The sequence below is a fragment of the Brachycentrus maculatus genome, unplaced genomic scaffold (assembly GCF_059751285.1).
Source record: "Brachycentrus maculatus isolate JH-2025_06_01 unplaced genomic scaffold, ASM5975128v1 h1tg000077l, whole genome shotgun sequence".
NCBI classification, from domain to species: domain Eukaryota; kingdom Metazoa; phylum Arthropoda; class Insecta; order Trichoptera; family Brachycentridae; genus Brachycentrus; species Brachycentrus maculatus.
In genome coordinates this window covers 952,216-968,316 of record NW_028280831.1, presented here as the reverse complement: position 1 = coordinate 968,316, position 16,101 = coordinate 952,216, and the positions used below count along the sequence as shown (strand labels likewise).

The 16,101-nt window shown below is 29.6% G+C and overlaps 1 protein-coding gene across 1 annotated transcript in view; it reads right to left on the bottom strand.

The window, feature by feature from the left end:
• Ptx1 (pituitary homeobox homolog Ptx1) overlaps positions 1 to 15,822 on the bottom strand; it is an 82,524-nt gene extending 66,702 nt beyond the window's left edge. Inside the window, exons 1-2 of the mRNA XM_088257243.1 lie at positions 15,430 to 15,822; positions 6,157 to 7,394 (exon numbers count right to left, since the gene is read on the bottom strand). Coding sequence (XP_088113369.1) covers positions 6,157 to 6,385 — 229 coding nt within the window. The 5' untranslated portion in view covers positions 6,386 to 7,394; positions 15,430 to 15,822. The remainder of the gene's footprint in view (positions 1 to 6,156; positions 7,395 to 15,429) is intronic.
• Between the last annotated feature and the right edge of the window lie 279 nt (positions 15,823 to 16,101).

Genomic DNA, 16,101 nt, shown 5'->3' with positions numbered 1-16,101 from the left:
ATTTTTTTACAATAACGTGATCATTGACTATTTGATATCTTACTAGCTTAATATAATAAAAGTATAATATATTGACTTGTTAAAAATGACTAACTGCATTGATATTTATTCTCTTGCTAAGCAAAAGTAACTTAAATGGCCCTCCTAAACATTTTACGTTTTGTTAGTTGGTCACTTTCTCCTGTACGACTACGATATAGGAACAGGGTCCTACATCATTCCTTTTTTTGATTAATTCAAAATAACATTTTCACAAAATAAACTATTTTACCATTTTAAGTATTAGCCAGAAACATCTAAGTTAAATTTGTGCATGTGCACAATTTTTTCATACGCAACTTATATATTTTCCATAATAGCTCAAAAATAATGGGTTTCAGACTTAAAATACTCTCAAATTAATTTCAATGATATCTTTATTTTATCCCTTCATTAAAAATTTATTGAAATATGATCTAAGCTTTATCGAAACGTGATTTTTTGAATTAAATTTGTATGAAAAGGTCTAAAAACATTTTTTAAGGGTAAATTGTTTTTTGACCTAAAAACTAATTGGGTTTTTTTTACTTACATATCAATTAACGTGTTTATTGTATAGGTGATAAATTTTTATAATAAACTTATACTATTAATCCTTTTTTAATGTAACCCTTACAAAAATTGGCATCAATTTTCAAATAATGGAAAATTCTGTGGAGTTTTTATTATTACCTTTCATATTATTTTTTTGACATCTCATCAAAGATGAAGAAGAATATGGAAGTCTGGGCATTTACGGGGCTGACGACCGTTATTGGCTGGTTTAAGTGATCACTTTACACACGTGTAACATTCACCAATTCTACCCATTATTGACAACCACACTACTCAAATTCCATATTCTTCTTCATCTTTGATGAGATGTCAAAAAATAATATAAAAGTAGCTCATGTAATTGGAGATAATCCAGATTTTGTGAACAAGTATTTGGACACTCTCAAAATGTTGTAATTATTACCTTTCTTTAATTTATTAACAAGTTTCAATATTTATTTAGAAAATAATTGCCCAATGTAAGTGATGTCTGAATAGAATATTAGCCGAAAGGTATACATACATACGTGTATGTATGTATATATTCATTCATTTTATGTATGTACGTATGTATTCCTCTCAGGAAAAAAAAATGTTAATCCAGATAATTTTAGTTTAGTTAATTAAGCCCTAAGATAATTTGTGTAATCATTATCGTACCGTGTATTTTTAAACGTTGCATAATATGCATGAAATCAATATCAGTAGTAAAAATAAACATAATAGCATTAATACACCGCCAGTGACGGGCAAGTAATAAAGCAATTTGGGCAACGTTTATTGCAGGATTAACAAAAAGCGCAATGTACAACAATCGCATTAGCTTTTCATTCAAAACGACTTAAAAAGATTCCCCTGTGTGATAGATTACAAACTAACACATTAGGCAAGTGCATGATCCATACTACTAACATTATGCACTCCACTGTTTCCAACCGTTCAAAAAAGTGGCTCCAGTTCATCTCATTTTTTTTAAACTACTTTATAATTTTTGTTTGAATTTATTTCTAACAAAGGCCTTATAATAAAAGCTTTTAATCGGTTTTCTAAATTATAACTAAAAATTTAAGTTTTATAAAAAATGTTTAACTACATATGTCTTTTGTTAGACTTTTCATTTTATGTTTTAACATCTAATGTGATAAAAATCTTATGTTTTTCCCTTTCAGTCTTGTTTATTTTATATTTTTATTCTAATTGCTTTAAATACTTTTACGGTGCTCCAGGTTTATCTCTGAAATTTATTCTAAATTTTTACTTATTTTTATCGTATTTATATTACTATATTTAAAGTTTATATTGCGTTTAATAATATTTTAATGTTACTTTTTACCCCATCTGCTAAATGTTTTAGCATCAGGTTTTGTTAATATATATTTCAATAAAATAAATCTTTTAAAAAATACGTATTAATTACGAATAGTTCCAACCATTTTCCCAATCATTTTAAAAAGGCCATAGGAGATGACATAAACCCCTTGTATACGATGTTGTCATTTTAAAGAAAAGACAAAAATATCTGACACTCAATACTTATGCACAAATTTCACGGCAAGACATCGAGAGCTTTAAATTTTTTAATTAAATATGATATGCAACAAACGTGACATCCCTTTCATATCGATTTGACTATACCCCCAAACAGCGTACCCCGCCAGAGCTAATTGAGGCTCCCCCAAACATTTGTGTTCGCTCCGAAGGTACGCCACTGTACTGACATGCGATAGTCCCCTCGTCCTTCGGGAATATGGCCGCACGCCACTGCGCACATTAGATGACAAAGGTGGTAGAGATATTACATAATAATATCATTACATTGTAACCCTATACAAAGCGACAAGATGAATTATTGCCGTCACTGAACAATTACCGTCATCTTTAATATGCGAATATTGAAATGCAAAATCATGCGTAATATGCTTTTCAATCGTTAGGCACTTTTTAATTTATACTCACATGTTTTTTAAATATGGAATAATCTGATTGAATTCCGTCTAACTGCTAGACCAATGTATTGCAGAACGATTATTGAAAGAATTTTTTACCGAAATCCCTCACAATCGTTAGGCACTTTTTAATTTATTCGCACATGTATTTTAAATTTGAAACAATCAGATTGAATGCTGTCAAAATGCTAGATCAATGTATTGCAGAATGATTACTGAAAGAATTTTATACCAAAATCATTTTCAATCGTTAGGCACTTTTTAATTTATTCGCACATATATTTAAAATTTGGAATAATCCGATTGAATTCTATCAATATGATAGACGAATGTGTGGTTGAACGATAGTTTAAAAAAAATCATAATTTAAATGATTAAATATTACAAATAGGCATCACAAATTACAAATTTCTTTTTTATGGATAAATAATAAGTATGTTTTGAATATTGAAAGTTTTAACATTGTTGATCATATTGATATCGCTCACTCCATTCAAGAACGTCATAAATCAAAAAACTTGATTTTTCAGGAGAACGTTTTTAAAGTTTAAAAATATTATACAATGTATTAAAAATAAATATCAAGCCACTTATTGAACTTTTTACTGTGCCACAGATCTTTTTAGGTAAAACCTGAAGGTTTTTTCTCCATTTGAAAAAAAATTTGCATATTTAAAAAAAATATTATACAATAACTTTTCTTCAAAATGCAAAAACAACACTTTATGCCCTGTAGCGGGTAAATATTAAGTTAAAAATATGCCGCTTTTGCTGGGATATAGTACATTTTCTGGGCATTCCGAAAACATGCACAACTGAAAATTGACGATTTTTGATTTATGACGTTCTTGAAAGGAGTGAACGATATATTATTTTGAGAAATAAAAATTATAAATAATAAGTACCTACCTACTTCTACCAATTTATTTATTCTAGCACACTCAGTTATTTTTATTCGGCTCTTACGAGCTGTTATGTTTATTTTTCCAATCTTTAATCGATCTTTAAGGAACTATGTAAAATAAAAAATTAAAAAATATATTTTGAGATTTTGAAACCAAGTATGTAACTAAATGCTTTTAAAGAAGATTGCAAATATTTTTCAAATATCTTGATCATCCCTAAAAATTACAAGTTACATATGTTGAGATAGCATTAATCTAAAAACACATTTGTCTGCATCTATAGTGTTGCTGTCCCGGGTTCGATTCCCAGGGAGGTGAAAATAAATAATATATTTTTTTACCCAAATATATATTTAATATTTCTTTGGATTGGTACCTGAAGCGTAAGACTGATCACCTTTTGCCTTCATGTAAGTAACAATCAAATAACCATTGCATCAATTTTATGTAGTGCCCTATACACCATTGGGTGCGTATGGGGGTAAGTAGAAGAGGAATTAATCTAAAGATATTGGCTGCATTAGTATGGTAATATTTGTTTTGCAGAAAATTACACATAGATCATATTAGACAGCTATTCTTCATTTACATTTTTTAATTTTTATAATTATTGGCAAAAGCAAACTTAAATTGAGATCTTTTGACATATTATTTTAAATGTAATATATGTAGTTACTATTTAATTTGATATTATTTTGCTTTGTAAGGCAAAACGATGTATGTATGATGGATGTACGAATGGTAAAATAAGGAAAGAATGCAGGACTGAGATAAGCATCATCGCTAAAATTAGGAAAGTTGAGTTGAGATGGTTTGGACCCGTGAAACGGATAAGTGAGGAAAAAATGCCAAAGCAAATCTAGTTGGAAATGGAAGCAAAGACAGACTGAGAAAAAATTGGCATGATCAAATATGACAAATACTTGAAAGCGGTCAGATCAGGAAGCTGAATAATCGACGAGTATATATGAGGAGATGTATGAATGTGGAATAGGTGAAGAATGTCTGCAAACACATAGCAGTATGACGTCATATTTTCTCTCAATACCCCTGCGGAAAACCGGCGTGATGGGTAGTTAGGTATTTTTACTTACATATCGTAGTCGTACAAGAGAAAGTGACCAACTGACAAAACTTAAAATGTTCAGTAGGGACATTGAAGTCTCTTTTGCTTAGCAAGAAAATAAACATCAATGCAATAGTTTAGTCATTCTAAATATTATCATCAAAATATTATACTTGTAAGTTTAAAATCGCTTTGGGACTTTTTCAAGCTAGTAAGATATCAAATATTCAATAATCACGTTTTTGTAAAAAAAATGCACTTGGTCACTTTCTCCCGTGACTGCGATATGTTACAGTCAACTATTTTCATTACAGTTTTAGTATTTTATAAGTAGGTAATAAATATTTTACAAAAAAGAGCTTACAAAAGAAGTATTTAAGTTGGTTGGTTAGATTTTTTATTCACATTCGTAAAAACACTAAACCATAAAACATTTTTAACTGATTCGTCTTACTCTTAACGTTTTATTTAAGTATGATCTTAAAAATTTAATAAAAAAATAAACATAAGTACTTATGAACAAAATTAAAAAGATGTTATCTTATCTGTGAAATATTCAGTGAAATTAGTCAACAATTTTGCTCATGCATATTTCGAAGGGGTAGGTAATTTGTATCGCTTTAACGCGATAGTGTATGTATTTATTATTATGCATTGTGTTTCGGGTAATTTGTTCCCCATAGTGGGGTCCTTGTGGGGTGTGCAGAGAACAGCCCCTCGCTAAACCAACACCTACACGCTGTGTTAACTCCGTAAAGGGTCTACTTTGTTCAAAGGTTTTTTTTATGACATAAGGGTGATATGAAAAAAAAAAGTTAATTGTTAGAACACCTACATAACTTTTTGTGCATTTTTGTATTTTTTTTTTCTTTTCGAAAAAAGTTTTGTTCGAATTAAATTGTGGGTTACTTCATAAATCCCTAGTAGTTATTTATAAAAAATGCAGTAAGTATTTTTTTTTACTGTTTTAAAACAATAAATCAAAATAATATACAGCTGTTTAACGGATATAACGATATTTCAAGTTGGTTTTTTTTTCATGATTTTTTTTCATTGTAAATAATAAAACATTAACCAAAATTTATACAAAGTTCTGTTAGTTTTTTTTCAATTTCCATTAGTACCTACCTATATTTAAAAAAATAAAATCTTGTGAAAAAATAATATATATATATATATATATATATATATATATATATATATATATATATATATATATATATATATATATATATATATATATATATATATATATATATATATATATATATATATATATATATATATATATATATATATATATATATATATATAAATATATAAATATATATATATATATATATATATATATATATATAAATATATATGCACATATACATATTTATATGTACTGTAAATAAGAACATTAAATTAAGAAAAATAATTCTAATATATTTAGAAAAGATCTCATAAATGCCTAGTACGTATAATGTGTATAAAAAAATTAAGTTTCTAAAAATATAGGCGTACTCGTACGAATAAAGGTAATTTTTATTTGGAAAAAAAAATTACGAAAAATGAAAAAATCTTGAATTGAAATTCAAGTTGTCTTATTAAGTTGTAAATATTTGCAGTTATACGATCTTGTCTATAGGCGTTAGGTATCATTTGAAACGTCACTCACCACGTTTCAGCTTCTCGAGCGGCTCGTGGTGCGCGTGGTGGTTGGGGTGCGCGGGGTGGGCCGGGTGGGCGGGGTGCGCGAGCTCGCCCAGCGGCGGCGCGCCCATGAGGCCCGAGATGGCCGAGCCGACGGCGCCGGAGGGCGCGTCGTGCAGGTGGTGCAGCGCGTGGTGGTGCTCGCCGCCCACCAGGTCCTGCAGGCACAGCCCGCCCGCCTCGCCCAGCGGCTCCATGGGCCCGCCGGGCAGGAAGGACGCCAGCCCGCTCGGGAACACGTCCTTGTACACGCGGAGGTGAATGGTGGGGCCGTGCGGGACTGGAGACTCAATACAAGGCGAGATCCTCCCTCCGCTGGGTACGTTATATCTGCCTACCAAGTACCTCTCGATGTCTCATCCACATTCAAACACTTGCCAATACTTGTTAATAACAATAATCAACCAAAATATGTACTTAATTACAGTTTTAAAATTACTGTTTTTTCACTGTTTTTTCATTTAAAATTACCGTTTTTTCACTGTTATTTCATTTCTTTGTCTCATCAAAACAGTTTGAAATGTGTGTTTTTCACTGTTATTTTATTTAAAATTACTGTTTTTCAATTCCATATCTCATGCACATTCAAACTCTTGTTTATAATCAACCAGAATAAGTATTTAATTCCAGATTTAAAATAACTGTTTTTTTCACTGTTTTTTCATTTTTATACCTCACCTACATTGAAACCTTTGTTAATAATCAATTCAAATACTTATGAATGACAGGGAGGTGTTAAAATACTTGATTTAAGTTTTTAGTTAAAAGCTTTACTCAATGCTTCGAGTCCATCCTCTCTTTTGAAATCGGATCCTCTTGGTTATATCTGACTACCAAATCTCTCTAATTTACATTTAAAAATTTATTTATAATGAATAAAAATCATTAATTACAGTTTTTACTTTGAACATCAATTTTTCCCATTTACTTATTTAGCACCAACAATATAAAAGTACGATTTACTATTTTTTCAATTCTTTATTTTTTATCAAAACACAACCGTGAATTATTGAGAAATCGTATACAAAATACTATAATGAATTAATATTGTCGATGAACTGGTTAACTGGTGGTCTTTAGAAGGTTTTTGTCTGGATTAATTCTATACAGTTCTTATAGAAATCGAATATTTATGACGTTTTAGATAACGTGAAAATGAACAGTAACACATTGTGATGAGGATTATGTTTTTCCGGGAGCAAGCATCTGAAACGAAAAAATAATGTTATTTTAATAAGCATAAAGTATTTTTTTTATATTTTAAAAACTAATTTTTAAATAGTTAAATAAAATTTATGTGGATAAAACTATATAATTGTTACGTTATATATTCTATAAAATGCAGTTCCACTAAGAAATGTCAGTAGAAAACTTTAATACATATTTTAGTAAAACAATACTCATGATTTCAATGTGCATCAAATATATTTTTTTTTAAATAACCTTATGTAAAATTAGTAGTGTCTACAACACCACTGTATAAATTAAGTTATGGCATATTTTTTAGCCATCTCGTCTTGTCTTGCCTTTTAAATTTATTGTTTTAATAAATAAATAAGAGGCATATTTTTATTAAATCTTCAACTTTTACCATAATTTACGATTTGAACATTTGTTTACATTGGTATAAAGGACGTCTCGAGAAGTGTCTCAGATCTTAGTTGACAACTTGATGTCTTACAATAAGAAATAAGATCCTGGAAAAAGTTGAGCCCTGAACGGCCATCCGTTGATCCGATTTGCTCCGCCAAATTAGACTCGGAAACTTGCCTTCTGACGCCACTTTTACATTTAATAAACTCGAGTAAAGAGACCTTAAACACCTATTGTCTCTCGCCAACTTTACCGACAAGGCTAGTTTTTCAAATTCAATTATCTGTCAAAAAAAATCCAACTGAAAAACGTTTCACAATATTTTATATTTAATCGTAAATATTCTACATCAGAAGTTTAATAAATGAATAACATGTGTTTTCTTCTTTTGGTTATTTTACGATTTATTCCGATTCATCTAGTAATTTTTCTAAAATATCGCGTTTTCATTCAGTTTAGTTTGTCATAATTAAAAAAGAACACAATTTGCCTATTTTTCTTTAAGATTTTGATTTATTTAAGATTTTGGTAAATATTTATTTAAGATTTTGGTTAATAATATCAGATTAAGGATTTTAAGAGATAGTGGTATTAACCAAGCAACACTTTAACTAAAAATTCTATGTCTCTCTTTTTCTCATAGACGTATAAAAAATCCTATAGGAATTAAATTTCACAGAATATAAATATTTGCAGACAAAAATATTTAAAAACAAAAAAACTTGGATTACATAGAAACAGAACAAGTAATGTTGTTCCAGATACTCTCATATGCTTATGGAGTAATCTACTTGTAATTTCGGATGAAATCTTGAGATGTGAAAAAACGATCTTTAAGGCCCAGTTTACGATAAATCTCAGCTTATAGTTTTTAACCTTGGTAACAATTGAGACTTAATTAAATGTTTTGCGAAAAACCATTTATATGTAAAAATTAAAATTGATAAATTCAATGCTTTACACCGTTTATGTCTTGAAAAATTATTCGAAATAAATATATGGAGAAATTTTTAAAAGAAAAAGGTTATTAAAAAAGGTAAGGAGTTTAAAAAAATCTATATATTTACATTAAAAAATGTAATTCAATATGAATTTCAAATTATTATTAGCGCGCGGAAGCACGACCGACCTCTTGCGAAAGTATATTTGCGGTCGTCTGCGTTATAAATTTGACTTCTGCGAATTCCCCTTTAAAAAGTTGATAAGCTGAAATTGATTAACTAGTATTGATTAACAGGCCTCAGTCGGAGAACAAGGAAGTATCGGGTATATGGTAGAGTAGAGGCGGAGAGGCTGAGATCTGTGGTGAGGGGAAAGTGGGGGAAGTGGGGCTTACGGTCGAGACGCCTAAGCTACAAATCCACCCCGTATAAAAATCACTAAGCACAGTCCCTTAAAACGTGCTAAAACCTCGATTACTCGACTTAAATCCGCAGTCTTTATTATAGGAATCTTCCTCTCACAGGTGAAGGCGACGGAACTAGGATAAGGTTTTATCGCCAATATTCTCAATCGGGGTTTAAGCGCTCTCTAAACCTTGTTTATTTTTATAACGCGCAGACATTTCAGCGGGAGAAGCTTGTAAGCAAAATTGGGATCAATTCGAGGTTAAGGTCGCTATTGGACTTAATCGGAGCTTTTTTAAAGCATGGTGAATGCTCATGACATACTTACATATATTATATTATACTCATGCATACAGGTACACTGATATACGTAAAACATAATGTGTAATATAATACTTACCGCGTTTTAATAAAGGCACTTTAAAATATTGTGATAGGATGTTTACATTTGAGGGTCATAGTTCACAGTTTCAGAATAAGAATTCTCCTCTTAAGGAGTTTCTAAGATTTTCGACTAATAATTATCAAATTGCTACAAGTGCATACTGTTGTAATGTTTTTTATAGTTTAAAATAGCAATAGTTGTTTCGAAATGTTGCATTTTAAAATGAAAAGTTTATTTTGGAATCGAGAAATTATATTTTTCTTTTCACATTTTGTGTCTCATGTTTTTTTTCTCTTCTTATGCTCGGGATTAACAATATAGTAGTATTTGCCATATGAATCTTAGAGACTCGCATACTTTATCTTAAGTTTTTGAATAAAGATAAATTAATTGATTAATTAACACATAGGACACTGAATTTTAATAATTCAGTTGTTTTTTTTTTATTCATTTAATATATTTACATTTTTATTTATAACATAATACATTTGAATCATTTATACATATGGAGAACTTTTATATTTCGATTCGCTGTGCCTCTCCATAAAAGAGTCTGTGCTCTTGTGCTTGGAGAGGGACTTTCACACGTGGTTTAATGTTATATAATAAAAGATATAATAGTTTTTTTTGTATATTTTTTTAAGATTTAAATGTATTTAAGCTTAATTTAAGCCTATAGTTGTTGTTAATTAAATTATGTTAAGGTGATAATTTTTGTTCTCGGGCCGACATATTCAATAATATATGTTTAAATATACATTTTTAATGGCCCAATAGGTAAAAAAAAACTGAAAAAAGGCATGGCATTGATTCCATACAGAAATAGACGTTTAAAGTGCAATGTAAAAACAATTTCAATCTCACAAATTTGTTTCTATTCCGAATGCTTTCTTAATGTCATTATTAAACCGGTTGTCTCTTTAATGTTTTGTTATAAAGATAAAGTTACCAAAAATAAAATTAATGTTTTTTTTAACAAAATTTAAGCATAGTTCAATACTATGTAGTTTAAACGATAACCTCCGCATGCAATCGATACCCAGCTATAATTACTTAGGAGTGCCATTAATTAAACTTAGGATGCAGTTGAATTTTATTTCAAGCATGAATTTTATTAAGGTAATTTTAGAGCAAAATATAAAGCGCCCTGGAAAATATTTTAATGCATGTTTTATTTTTTTTTATTGTTAAACTCAAGTCGAAATTCCAGTTAAAAATTTAGATTAAATAATCGGGTGTCCAGATTTGCTAGTCGTAATGTACAATTTACGCTTTATCTCTATGCAGGCGTCTCCACGGCAGATCAATACCCTGGTCCTCTCAAGGGTGGGTACCTACTCGACTGGTACCTTCGCTGCTACTACAGGGCGAGAGATACTAACTTGGAAACTGAGACGTGTACTGGTTAACAATACACCTCTCGAGGCGTTACAGTACCTAAAGTTGAAGGCGGTACCAATGGCGAATACATTATTCGGAAAACCCTCAGATTCATTAATTGTAAAACAGTTTTACAGGATTTTATTATTATTATTATTATTTATTCTATCAGACACTGGATTATCCAACCTACGAATGATATATCAATATTATAGGTGTCTAAACTTGAGCTATAGATTTAAGTTTTGTACTGACATTTCTAAGTGGAATTGCATTTTATAGAATAAAATAACAACTTTGTAGTTTTTTTCTATATAAATTTTATTTGAATAGCACCAGGTTTCTTCATAAGCGATATCACCAGACTGGTGTTGTCGGTGACGACGAAACCCGATTGCTGATCAAATAAAATTAATGTGAAAAAACCTCAAACATTGTATATATATTTTTATTCATGTAATAAGTTTCGTTAAGTTTCAAATAATCTATGTGTAACTTGTTTTTGCGCTATCATTATAATTACATAAAATGTAGATTTTTCCTCTCTGAAAATGTCAAACACACTCAATATCTATCATAAAAATTGCAAAAATTGAAGGCACATTATTAGATCGAAGACAAGTGACATCAAAAGGTTGAGCTATTTTATATGGATGTACATATTTTTTTTCTTTGTTTTTAATCGTACATGTATAAAAAATACTTTTCGATAGTTGAGTTCTATTTTTTTTGTAATAAACTAAAGTAATACTCTTTTTTAAAAATTAACCCTCACATCATTTGTTTGGGAAAACTGGAACTTATGGATATGGTGAATGTTACAGAAGTGTATAAATGATCACTTGAGAACAATATTAAATACAATACATTTTTCAAAACTCTGATAGTTTTTTCTTAGTTCATAAAAAACTCCCTTGCTGGGGTGTCGTCTTACACTCATCTATTAATTTTACTTTTGATTTTATTTTTTGACTTGAACGCAAATACCTACACAAAAAATATGCAATGTTTCCGACAAAATATCGTTATTTCATTTTACTTACGTTGAATATTTGTTTGAATTCTAATGATTATAAACAATGTTTCTACATTATTATTCCGTCATCGTTAAATGCATTTTCCGATATATTCATGAAATGTAACGAAACCCGTAAAATTACCTAAGTGCCTACATCATCGTAGTATATTTACTAATTTTTATTATATATATATGTATATATATATATATATATATATATATATATATATATATATATATATATATATATATATATATATATATATATATATATATATATATATATATATATATATATATATATATATATATATATATATATATATATATATATATATATATATATATATATATATATATATATATATATATATATATATATATATATATATATATATATATATATATATATATATGTGTGTATATATATATATATATATATATATATATATATATATATATATATATATATATTTATATTTTTTTTTTTTTTTTTTTTTTATTATATTCAATCTTCACATTCGTTTAAAAATGCCATAATTAGGCGAAAAAATTGTCACGATACTAATTTTAATATGTTTTTTTTTAAATAAAATACAACTTAGTAGACGCATAAAATCTGTGTTTGTTTTAAAAATTAATACATAAATTAAAATGGAGTTCTACAAGTCATACGCCAAATCAATAAACAAAAATAACCCTTAAGTATTGTTAATAAAAAATAAATGAAGGACGTATATGCACGGAAATATTTATAAATTCACGTAAATTTTACTCATCTTAAGTCACTCAGCAGATATGATTCAAACCATGGAAAAATAGGTTTTATATTTTTCGTGTAAAGAATAAAAGTTTTATTTATAAACCATGATATTATTTTACTCCAAAACATGTGTTAGTTTACTTACCAACATAAAAAGAGACAATTTTTATAATTACGAATATTTATTATTTAATATCAAATTAATAAACGGTATATGTATTAAAACGCGCTTATATTTTATTGGCGCATACCAAGAGTTAATTATTATATTGCAATATGTTTATATTAATTAAATAACAAATTTGACTGGATAATGAGAATACCATGATATGCAAAATGATATGGGCCAACACTACATTATTAAATGTAATATACGCAGTACACATATATGGTATATGTCAGAAATACCAATATTAAGTAGAGAAAAATAACCAACGTAGCGACGGATTAATTTTATTACATCCTGTCAGTTAAAGGTACGTTATCATTGTCGGTACAGATTGTGATGTTTAGGCCTAAAATACTGCATTTTACCTAAACTACTCAACGTTTATATGCATTTTTATCATTAATTAATAACACAAATTGATTAACATTTAATATACGATTTACGCTTTACTGGATCACGTTAATATCTTAAAATAAATATGGTTGGCCTGATATCAGATGAAAACTTACAAAATAATAAGGTATTGAAATACGGTATATACATAATCATATGATAACATATTGAACAAAAAATATTCAACGCGTTATTTACCTACTTATTAATTTACAGTTTATTTAAAATTCTAACTTACTAACTAACTAACCATAAGGCCCTTCCCCGCAAGGGTAGGCAGAGAGAATAGAGCGCCACACCACTCTGTCCTTGCAAACATTCTTCGCCTCTCCACGTTTATGCATCTCCTCATACACACCCGCCGATCGTTACGACTCCTAACCTGACCTATTTAAAATTCAATGTTGTAATAACTTGTTCAATCATATTGCTAACTAACTAACTAATCATCACGCCGCTTCGGGGTAGGCAGAGAGAATAGAACGCCATACCACCCTGTCTTTGCAAACATTCTTCGCCTCTTCCATATTCCTGCATCTCCTCATACATACCCGCCGATTAAATTGACTCCTGACCCAAGTATTTGACATACCTGATTGTGCCAAGTTTAACCGTATTGAAATGGTTTGTAATTATGCTCTTATTTTATGATATAAAACTTGTATATGTGTCGGGTTGTGATCCCGTGGTTAGTGTTGCGGACTCAGTTAGAGTTTCTCAGTTCGAACCCACTCTACTACAATTTGATACCTATTTCTAATAATGAGTCGCTAAGGCTCACAGAAGTATTTGTGTAAATAATAAAAACACATTTATTACTCTTTTTTAAAAAAAAAAGTCTCAGCATCCCAGGGCTTACACGACCTGACATTTGGCTGGCTTAAGCGATCACTGTATACACTAGTGTAACGTTCACCATTCTGCCCATCATTAATATCCATATTATACATATTATTGTTTCATATCGAGTTGAAAAAAAATGACATCTCATCCGTAGGGAATAATTCACTCCTCGTTACAACAAATAATATTTATGTATATTGTTAAATTTTCTTATTTTGTTGAAACTTATGTACAAGCACTATCTGCCCTCTAATTTTAAACTGTTGTATTAGATTCGGACATTTGAACAATATCACTAGTCTGTTTTAGGTCGGTTGAAAGATATTGCTTCTTAGCAATACACCCGCCAATGTACATTTATTCTCTATATAAATAAATAAATAAAAATACAAAACCTGTTTTAATATGCTGACGTAAAAAAGTCGGTGTGTAAATAAATATTACTTAGTATCTTCTGTTAATGATGAAACTAATAATTTTATTGTATTTTTAATTTAAATTTCATTCGGTAAATACCGTTACTTTTTAAAATCTATTATCACACGTCTTTCGATATTTTCAGCATCATTATCGACTATAATGTAAAATTTAAAAAGAAAACGTATATATACTTTAATAGTGACTGGCGAATCAATTAAAGATATATTGTTCCAGTTTGTGGAGGCGAGTTATTCAATCAAAAATGAGAACTTCTCAATAAATTAGAATCCTTTTATAGGGTCAATCACATAGTTATTTTGAATACTGATCGATTGAGCGTTTACTTTTTTTACAAATGAAAATAATAGGTATTGAAATGTATTATTACTTCTGTTACAGGTTGGTATTTCATTTTCAATTTTTAAATTTTCATTACGCTTATTAATATTCCAGAATAACTAATTATAATGGATATTTAATAGACTTACAAAGGGTTTTACTAAGACGGGGAAAAAATTCAATAAAAATAAATAAATTTTAATCCGAATGATTGGAAAACGTTAGGATGTTTTTATACAATACAATTATTGAAATACTTCGGGTTTTTCGTAATATTTATTCAATAATCTGACACAAGTCTTTTAAGACATTTTTTTCAAAATAGTGAATAAATATTTATTAAAATTGTGAAAAGTGATTGGGTTTATTAAATATTGTGAAATTAATTCAGTTTTGAAACATTAGTTAATATTGCCTAATATGATAGTTTACTTTAAATGATGACAGTTGCAGGTAGGTACTAAATTGTAGGTACCTGTGGGTAATATGTCACACTCAGTGGATGATATTTGAAAAAATATGTTTATGACATGTCATCGATTGTGCTTCTCTTATATACGAGTATTTAAAATTTAACAGGTTAATTACTTACCGATTTATTATTTTGATTAAGTGTTGATAGAGTTCAAAACTTTTGTTTACAAGTGTTGTCAACAATGTGAAACACGGGTCTTTACACGAAAAAGTTATTCAAACTCAGCTGGCACTCGTTATAATCCGGCAGCTCAGATATGACATTCAGATTCATCCACTAGATCCAGTACAAGTGGTTACTGAAGAATCGCTCAGATTAGCGCGACTCGGATTTGCCCTCTGGCGAGTGATAATAGTGTCTGGAGATCGGCCGGCAATCCGTCACGTGTCGAGTGTCTAGTGTCTGAGGTCTAGTCTAGAAACCGATTGTTTACAATAATCTCCTAGGGATAAGGTAAATTCAGACACGTAGAAAAAAACAACACCGATCGCGAACAAAACAAACGCCACTAGAACCGGATTACGTCGGGATCTCTTCAAATAAATAATAAATTCCACGCACAATAATAAACCGAACGGTCGCGCTATGATTTGCGGCGATACGGGGGTTTAGCGCTAAATCCCGCATAAAAGTATTAAAAAAGTCTTATGTGAGCTTATGCGGCCCAGCGCTCACTGCGGCCTCTGGCGGCCTGGCTCTAATCTCGACCACTTCCCACCGAGCTTTACAGCTAACTCCTCTACTCTATATATCATCCGGCCGCGCGCCGCTCTCCCGCGCCCGCGGCCG